Below are 10,000 nucleotides of genomic sequence, written 5' to 3'. Positions count from 1 at the left end.
CAACACAACACAACACTGACACACACAACACAACACAACACTGACACACACAACACTAAAACACAACACTGACACACACAACACTGACACACATAACACTGACACACACAACACTGATACACACAACACTGATACACACAACACTAAAACACAACACTGATACACACAACACTGACACACACAACACTGATACACACAACACTAAAACACAACACTGATACACACAACACTGACACACACAACACTAAAACACAACACTGATACACACAACACTAAAACACAACACTGACACACACAACACAACACAACACTGACACACACAACACTGACACACACAACACAACACTGAAACACAAAACACTGACACACACAACACAACACTGAAACACAAAACACTGACACACACAACACAACACTGAAACACACAAAACAACACAACACAACACAACACTGACACACACAACACTAAAACACAACACTGACACACACAACACTGACACACACAACACAACACAACACTGACACACACAACACTGATACACACAGCACAACACAACACAGCGAGTGGACTGTACTGTTTCATTCAAAATCTATCCCGTTCCAGATCTCTTTAATCTCCTGATCACTTCCTGTGTTTTATTTTACAGATCATAACCATTGGGAGACACGTTAAAGGATATCACTACATCATAGCCAACCTGGTGAGTGACTCGCTTACGTGATCATGTGACATCACCATATATATCTGTAGCTTAAGTTACAGCTGGCTAATTTAATAGCTAATACCTTAGCCAGTATATTAGCTGAGACAGTATATTAGTTGAGACAGTATATTAGTTGAGACAGTATTTTAGTTGAGACAGTATATTAGTTGAGACAGTATATTAGTTGAGACAGTATTTTAGTTGAGACAGTATATTAGTTGAGACAGTATTTTAGTTGAGACAGTATATTAGTTGAGACAGTATATTAGTTGAGACAGTATTTTAGTTGAGACAGTATATTAGTTGAGACAGTATTTTAGTTGAGACAGTATTTTAGTTGAGACAGTATTTTAGTTGAGACAGTATATTAGTTGAGACAGTATTTTAGTTGAGACAGTATTTTAGTTGAGACAGTATATTAGTTGAGACAGTATATTAGTTGAGACAGTATTTTAGTTGAGACAGTATATTAGTTGAGACAGTATTTTAGTTGAGACAGTATATTAGTTGAGACAGTATTTTAGTTGAGACAGTATATTAGTTGAGACAGTATTTTAGTTGAGACAGTATATTAGTTGAGACAGTATTTTAGTTGAGACAGTATATTAGTTGAGACAGTATATTAGTTGAGACAGTATATTAGTTGAGACAGTATTTTAGTTGAGACAGTATATTAGTTGAGACAGTATTTTAGTTGAGACAGTATTTTAGTTGAGACAGTATATTAGTTGAGACAGTATATTAGTTGAGACAGTATATTAGGTGAGACAGTATATTAGTTGAGACAGTATATTAGTTGAGACAGTATATTAGTTGAGACAGTATATTAGGTGAGACAGTATATTAGTTGAGACAGTATATTAGTTGAGACAGTATATTAGGTGAGACAGTATATTAGGTGAGACAGTATATTAGTTGAGACAGTATATTAGTTGAGACAGTATTTTAGTTGAGACAGTATATTAGTTGGCTGACTTGGTTCATGTCTGTTAGCTCAGATATAGAACTAATAATATAAAAATAACATAATAATATAATCACATGAAAACCAGTCAAATGTTATATGACTTTCTAATATAAAAGCAACTCGAATGTTAACCAGCTAGCGAGGGATAATAACTGTTAGATTTATGATACCTTGCTAGCAAACGTGACATTACCTTAATGTACACGACAATATTCCTACTCTTTAGTATTCCATACACTACAGTATTCCATACACTACAATATTCCATACGCTACAATATTCCATACACTACAGTATTCCATACACTACAATATTCCTACACTTCAGTATTCCATACACTACAATATTACATACACTTCAGTATTCCGTACACTACAATATTCCGTACACTACAATATTCCTACACTTCAGTATTCAGTACACTACAATATTTCATACACTTCAGTATTCCATACACTACAATATTCTGTACACTACAATATTCCGTACACTTCAGTATTCCATACACTACAATATTCCTACACTTCAGTATTCCGTACACTACAATATTCTGTACACTACAATATTCCGTACACTTCAGTATTCCATACACTACAATATTCCTACACTTCAGTATTCTGTACACTACAATATTCCGTACACTTCAGTATTCCGTACACTACAATATTCCGTACACTACAATATTCCTATAATTCAGTATTCAGTACACTACAATATTCCATACTCTTCAGTATTCCATACACTACAATATTCTGTACACTACAATATCCCGTACACTTCAGTATTCCATACACTACAATATTCCGTACACTGAAATATTCCATACACTACAATATTCCGTACACTACAATATTCCGTACACTACAATATTCCGTACACTACAATATTCCTATACTTCAGTATTCAGTACACTACAATATTCCATACACTTCAGTATTCCATACACTACAATATTCTGTACACTACAATATTCCGTACACTTCAGTATTCCATACACCACAATATTCCGTACACTAGGGTGTTTTGTAAAATAAAGTATTCTGTAAAAAAAGAAAGAATCTCTTTAGCATGATTAAATGAAGCTCATGTTTCTTCACACGTACCTTTCAGGGCTTTGTGGATGGAGACCTGTCCAAAATTCAGTACGGTGGTGCAAACGTGTCGGGATTCCAGATCGTGGATTTTGAAGATCCTCTAGTGTCCAAATTTGACCAGCGCTGGGAAGCTCTGGAAGAAAAGGAATATCCAGGAGCTGACAGCAAGATCCGGGTGAGAGATCTGAGAAATAGCCATGTGATGTCAGAAGTTTTACATCAGTGAAGGTCCAAGTGTGATTTTGCTCATTGCTATTTAATATCTCAGGATTCCTGAATGTCTGTCTTTCCTCAGTACACTTCAGCACTGACGTTTGACGCCGTGCAGGTGATGACGGAAGCGTTTCGGTACCTGCACAAGCAGAGGATCGACATCTCACGCAGGGCTAATAACGGAGACTGTCTGGCTAATCCGGCCGTGCCGTGGGCTCAGGGTGTGGAGATTGAACGTGCACTGAAACAGGTAACACACACACACACACACACATACACACACACACACACACACACACACGTAAATAACCCCTGGACACAGTAAGCCTTTAATTTAAGGAGAACAGAGTCCCGGATTTGTTTATCTACTCTTTTATACCATATTTAATGGAGTCGAGGTAGAAGATATTTTTTCTCCATCATGTTCATGTGCTCATGTTCTCAGGTGCGTGTTGAAGGTCTTACCGGAAACATTCAGTTCGATCAGTACGGCAGAAGAGTGAATTACACCATCCACGTCATGGAGCTGAAGAACAATGGTCCTGTTAAGGTACAAATCCATCCGAGATTTATTTCTTTTTTTTTTATGGAAAAACTGCAAAAATTCCATTTTGTTGTCAGCCTGTGGATTCTATCCTCCTTGGAAATATCTTTAATGGTGCTTATTTTCTAGAGGTTTCACCTGAAACCTAGGGTTTAGCACGTTCATCTCACACCACCAGAGTTGGGGGTTCGATTCCCGCCTCCACCTTGTGTGTGTGGAGTTTGCATGTTCTCCCCGTGCCTCGGGGGTTTTCTCCGGGTACTCTGGTTTCCTCCCCCGGTCCAAAGACATGCATGGTAGGTTGATTGGCATCTGTGGAAAATTGTCCGTAGTGTGTGTGTGTGTGTGTGAGTGAATGAGAGTGTGTGTGTGCCCTGTGATGGGTTGGCACTCCGTCCAGGGTGTATCCTGCCTCGATGCCCGATGACGCCTGAGATAGGCACAGGCTCCCCGTGACCCGAGAAGTTCGGATAAGCGGTAGAAGATGAATGAATGAATGAATGAATGGTTCTCTGGTAGTTCTTTGGATGATTAACAGCACAAGATTCCTCAGTGGTTCATTGGATTGTAAATACGTTCTTCTTGGAACCTTCTCTGAACAAGAAACCTAAAGCGATTAAGGTTCCTTACAGAGTGACAACGAACACATCGGCATGTCTGGTTCTCTTTGGTTCTACAGGGGGTTCCACTGGGAAACCTTTCTCTGAAGTGAGGCTTGCTTTAAATAGAACGACAGAACGATTTCTCTTCTCCCAGCTACAAGAGAATCTTCTAGGGAGAAATATACACATCTATTAAAGGAGACGAAAGGGTGAAAGGTTCCTACTAAGAGCGATTCTACATGAGACCATCACTTCTAAGCTTTTGGAAGGTTTTACATGTATAGCTTTCATCAAACTGACCAACAAAATAGTTCTTTTGTGTTCTGCATATGAAGGTCTCCGATTCTTAAAAGCTTCTCAGAATCTCTCTTGAGAGCTAAAACCACTAAATATCTGAAGAGGATTTTTTTATGAAGCTGGAGTGTTAGTGGCTTTGTGTAAATTAACTCAGAGATTAAGTTCTCAGTATTCACTCGTCTATTTGCAGATCGGTTACTGGAACGAAATGGACAAGATGGCGGTCACCAAATCGGACCTTTTCCCCAATGACACGATGGGTCTGGAGAACAAGACGGTGATAGTCACCACTATCCTGGTGAGAACTACGAGCACTTTAATTATCAGGGTTTTTACATTACAATGAGAACTGGTCCTTAATTACCAAGAATTAACGAGCACAATCTGAGACAACTGCTGATTAGTATTCAGAATAGTTGTGATGTCATAATGTATGCAAATAGCAACAAAGTTTAAAGTAGGAAGTAAAATATTTGTCATTAATCGTTAACCTAAAATAAAAAACAGATCTTAGACGTGGACTTAGTTATGGACTTCACTGTACAGTTTACACGCGAGTGCAAAAGTTTTGGCACCCTTAGGATGAAATTAAAAAGGCCAAAAATGTATCGCATTTGATTGGTTGCATTTAAAAATGGTAAAATTGTGCACGGTAGATATTAAAACTGCTAATATCTCCTACATCTCATTTTAATATACTATTAAAAATCCCATTCAGATATTTTCGATTCATTTGTATAACTCATATGTCTTGTTTCAGGACACGCCCCCTTGTAAGGTTTTGACTCCCATGCAGATTATTTTTGCGCATAAACTGTATAAAATAATAGCTGTTTATTTTTTTTCATTCAAACCTTTTCACTTGTCAGTAGAAAAGAGTTGACATCGTACTTGTGTGAACTTGCGTAGCGTACGGTGTAAGAAGTTCACGCTCCATTTCAGGAAGCACCGTACGTGATGCTGAAGAAGAACGCAGACCTTTTTTTGGACAACGACAGGTATGAGGGCTACTGTGTGGATCTGGCTGCTGAAATCGCCAAACATTGCGGCTTTAAATATCGGCTGAAAATAGTGGGAGACGGAAAATACGGAGCCCGAGACGCAGAGACGAAGATCTGGAACGGGATGGTGGGAGAACTGGTTTATGGGGTAAGTGGAAATGCATCATGGACCATGAAGCAAGCTAGATCGGAATGTAATAAACCGGCATCTCAGAATCTAAAATATCAGAGTTTGGAGTAATTGACCACAGCAAATGACCACATTAAAATATTAATTAACTATATATTAATTTGTTTAAAGTGGGGCACGGTGGCTTAGTGGTTAGCACGTTCGCCTCACACCTCCAGGGTCGGGGGTTCGATTCCCACCTCCTCCTTGTGTGTGTGGAGTTTGCATGTTCTCCCCGTGCCTCGGGGGTTTCCTCCGGGTACTCCGGTTTCCTCCCCCGGTCCAAAGACATGCATGGTAGGTTGATTGGCATCTCTGGAAAATTGTCCGTAGTGTGTGAGTGTGTGAGTGAATGAGAGTGTGTGTGCCCTGTGATGGGTCGGCACTCCGTCCGGGGTGTATCCTGTATAGAATTGTCTCTCTAAATATCTCAATATATAAATTATGTCACGATCCGATTACAACAACCTTCTCCTTCCACTCGTCTTTTACAGAAAGCTGACATCGCCGTGGCTCCGTTGACCATCACGCTGGTCAGAGAGGAAGTGATCGACTTCTCCAAGCCCTTTATGAGCCTGGGCATCTCCATCATGATCAAAAAGCCTCAGAAGTCCAAGCCGGGCGTGTTCTCCTTCCTGGACCCTTTGGCATATGAGATCTGGATGTGTATCGTGTTCGCCTACATCGGTGTGAGCGTGGTGCTCTTCCTGGTCAGCCGTTTCAGCCCGTACGAATGGCACACAGAGGAATACGAGGACGGACAGATCCAGACCAGCGAGTCTACCAATGAATTTGGGATATTTAACAGCCTCTGGTTCTCGCTTGGAGCCTTTATGAGACAAGGATGTGATATTTCACCAAGGTTCGTCTACTCGATCTGTTACGTTTGTGCTGATAGGGTTGGAAATGTGCACAAACACAGCATCCTTAGTGAGAGAGTGATCTCAGGCAGTCATGATGTAAATCTGTATTCTGTAGATAAACAAAAAAAACAGCACCAGCGAGCTACAGAAGAGCTGGGAAGAGGAAGGAAGTTACAGAGATTAGGAACTCGGAACAATTAAACCATTAAACAAACTAAATCGGAAGGAAATCCTGCAGTATAACATACGCTAGATAGAGCACATGTGATTAAACTTAACTAATGAGGAACGCTAGATAGATAGATAGATAGACAGACAGACAGACAGACAGACAGACAGACAGACAGACAGACAGACAGACAGATAGATAGATAGATAGATAGATAGATAGATAGATAGACAGACAGACAGACAGACAGACAGACAGACAGATAGATAGATAGATAGATAGATAGATAGATAGATAGATAGATAGATAGATAGATAGATAGATAGACATCAATAGATAGATAGACATCAATAGATAGATAGATAGATAGATAGATAGATAGATAGATAGATAGATAGATAGATAGATAGATAGATAGATTAAATCTATACTTCATCACAGAGAAACAGTTTCTACCCAAAGCTTTTTTAATACCACAGAAGACATTCATTAGTCACTCAGCGTTTATAATAAAAGATCCAAAGTATTTATTAAAAACTTACATAATTTATTCTTTTGTAAAGGAAAACTTCTACAAGAGCATTATAAATTCTCGAGCCTCATTATTATTAGTAGTGTTATTATTTTAAATTTAGTCCAAAGCCTCATCATACTTTCAAAGCCAACTTCTCGTCTCTCTTTACAACATTTCATTTTGTTCTGAATCGATTTGAATAAATTAGCATCTGTTATGAAGGAGCAGGGATGAGGATCAATGTCACTGTAGAAGCAGATCACCCAGAATGCATTGCTCTGAGTTCATCCTAATCAGAACCTTTATAGAGCAGAAGAAGGGATGAGGATGTGTTTATAATAACAAACAGAACACAGTCACGCCAACAATTCATCAATAAACGTTCTCCAATAAACAACCTTCGCCCTGGATCTTATTGGAGCGTCGGGAGAATTTATAAATCTCACTAATAAAGTGGGACACGATGGCTTAGCGGTTACGTTCGCCTCACACCACCAGGGTCGGGGTTCGATTCCCGCCTCCACCTTGTGTGTGTGGAGTTTGCAGTTTCTCCCCGTGCCTCTGGGGTTTCCTCCGGGTACCGGGTTGATTGGCATCTCTGGAAAATTGTCTGTAGTGTGTGAGAGTGTGTGTGAGTGAGAGTGTGTGTGTGCCCTGTGATGGGTTGGCACTCCGTCTAGGATGTATCCTGCCTCGATGCCCGATGACGCCTGAGATAGGCACAGGCTCCCCATGACCCGAGAAGTTCGGATAAGCGGTAGAAGATGAATGAATTAACGAATAATAAAGCAGTGTGTTGTGATTGTTCGAGAAAAATACCACAGACTCTTAGCAGCAATTACAGGATTTATTTATTATCCTCATTTTTATCTGTTTCTAGTTACTTTTGTTACACTTAATATTGTGGAACATCCGCAAAACAAGTCTGTTCCTGTTGTCTTATGTTATAAGCAGCTATAACTTATGTTATCACTGCTTGTCATGCTTCCGAGATGGGGGGAGGGGGGGACGACCTAAAGGCATGGCTTTTCCTCTGACACTGGAGGCTCCTCCCATAAACGTTAAAAAAGTGTATTAAATATATTTTATTTACTTTTATTTTTTAAACATGTTTCTTAAATTACACTGAAGCCATAGAGTCGATTTCATCCTCCGGCGTCACGAGACACTGATGGTTCTGGAAGTTTGTCATTAAAAAGTGGACGCTGGAGAACTCAGAGTTGTCAGTGAGTGTTGTTAGGACTGGAATCCCTAACATGGTGTAAATCATCTCTCAGGTCTCTCTCAGGTCGTATCGTGGGTGGCGTGTGGTGGTTCTTCACCCTCATCATCATCTCTTCGTACACGGCCAACCTGGCTGCCTTTCTCACCGTGGAGAGGATGGTGTCGCCCATCGAGAGCGCCGAGGATCTGGCCAAACAGACCGAGATCGCTTACGGGACGCTGGATTCTGGATCGACCAAAGAGTTTTTTATGGTATGAGAGAAGAGCTATGAAGGTCCATTAGAGACATGCACTAGTGAGACTGAAGACCTTCTTTAGATCATTAATTCAGAAGATATGATTAAACATCATGATTTCTTGTGAGTGATTTTTAGAGAACTTGAGATTAATGTTGATTGGAAATTCCACAAAGAGAAAAATACACCAGATATTTATTTAAATGTATGGAGCTTGGGGGGTGGGGGGGGGGGTGGGCACGGCGGCTTAGTGGTTAGCACGTTCGCCTCACACCTCCAGGGTTGGGGGTTCGATTCCCACCTCCACCTTGTGTGTGTGGAGTTTGCATGTTCTCCCCGTGCCTCGGGGGTTTCCTCCGGGTACTCCGGTTTCCTCCCCCGGTCCAAAGACATGCATGGTAGGTTGATTGGCATCTCTGGAAAATTGTCCGTAGTGTGTGAGTGTGTGAGTGAATGAGAGTGTGTGTGTGTGCCCTGTGATGGGTTGGCACTCCGTCCAGGGTGTATCCTGCCTCGATGCCCGATGACGCCTGAGATAGGCACAGGCTCCCCGTGACCCGAGAAGTTCGGATAAGCAAAATGAATGAATGAATGAATGAATGAATGAATGAATGAATGAATGAATGGGGTTGCTATGACAACTTAATTTCCCTCCAGAGATTAATAAAGTTATTCTGTTCTATATGATATAAACTTGTCAGTCCTATAATAATCCAATAATTTTTTCTTTGATTAACGTTTTTGAGAACACTTGTTAAAGCTGTTTTGCGCCGGCATGCTGTAAAATCACGATACAATCACTTTAAAGGATGTTTTGGATATTTTTCTACATAAAACACCATCTTGATGTTCCTCATGTTTCTGTTTCCCTCCTGTTTTTTTCCCTCCAGCGCTCTAAAATCGCTCTCTTCGAGAAGATGTGGGCGTACATGCGCAGCGCCGAGCCGTCCGTCTTCGTTAAAACCACGGCAGAGGGAGTGGTGCGAGTGCGCAAGTCGAAAGGGAAGTACGCCTACCTGCTGGAGTCCACCATGAACGAGTACATCGAGCAGCGAAAGCCCTGCGACACCATGAAGGTCGGCGGGAACCTCGACTCCAAGGGCTACGGCATCGCCACGCCCAAAGGATCCTCATTAAGGTGGGTGGAATAGTATAACAATGTGCTCAATGTTGTTATAGTATCCCACCTACCCTGATGCAGCTGTGCTCATGTCACCTGGTTGGTATAAGAGAGATCTAGTTGAGGCAAATTATAAAAAAAAAAAAAAAAAAAAATATATGAGAAAAAATTGGAACAGAGGAAAAAATAAACATACTAAGAAGGAAGAAAGTAGACGAGAATACGATCTGACATCACGATAGGGTTCTGATTGGTTTAATATTTCAAACCAAATTCACCAAAC

At 40.6% G+C, this 10,000-nt stretch overlaps 1 protein-coding gene across 6 annotated transcripts in view; it reads left to right on the top strand.

Annotated features, from left to right (window-relative positions):
- The window catches only part of gria2b (glutamate receptor, ionotropic, AMPA 2b), a 39,963-nt gene that overhangs the window by 23,239 nt on the left and 6,724 nt on the right, over positions 1-10,000 (top strand). For all 6 annotated transcript variants that reach the window (XM_047802629.1, XM_047802625.1, XM_047802623.1 and 3 more), the window contains exons 5-13: positions 648-701; positions 2,782-2,940; positions 3,061-3,228; positions 3,424-3,528; positions 4,612-4,719; positions 5,364-5,570; positions 6,086-6,453; positions 8,415-8,613; positions 9,488-9,735. In XM_047802629.1, the coding sequence (XP_047658585.1) occupies positions 648-701; positions 2,782-2,940; positions 3,061-3,228; positions 3,424-3,528; positions 4,612-4,719; positions 5,364-5,570; positions 6,086-6,453; positions 8,415-8,613; positions 9,488-9,735 (1,616 nt within the window). The remainder of the gene's footprint in view (positions 1-647; positions 702-2,781; positions 2,941-3,060; positions 3,229-3,423; positions 3,529-4,611; positions 4,720-5,363; positions 5,571-6,085; positions 6,454-8,414; positions 8,614-9,487; positions 9,736-10,000) is intronic.

This window comes from Tachysurus fulvidraco, chromosome 17, assembly GCF_022655615.1.
Source record: "Tachysurus fulvidraco isolate hzauxx_2018 chromosome 17, HZAU_PFXX_2.0, whole genome shotgun sequence".
Lineage (NCBI taxonomy): Eukaryota > Metazoa > Chordata > Actinopteri > Siluriformes > Bagridae > Tachysurus > Tachysurus fulvidraco.
The sequence above is the reverse complement of the archived record's forward strand: the minus strand, read 5'-3'. Positions and strand labels throughout refer to the sequence as shown.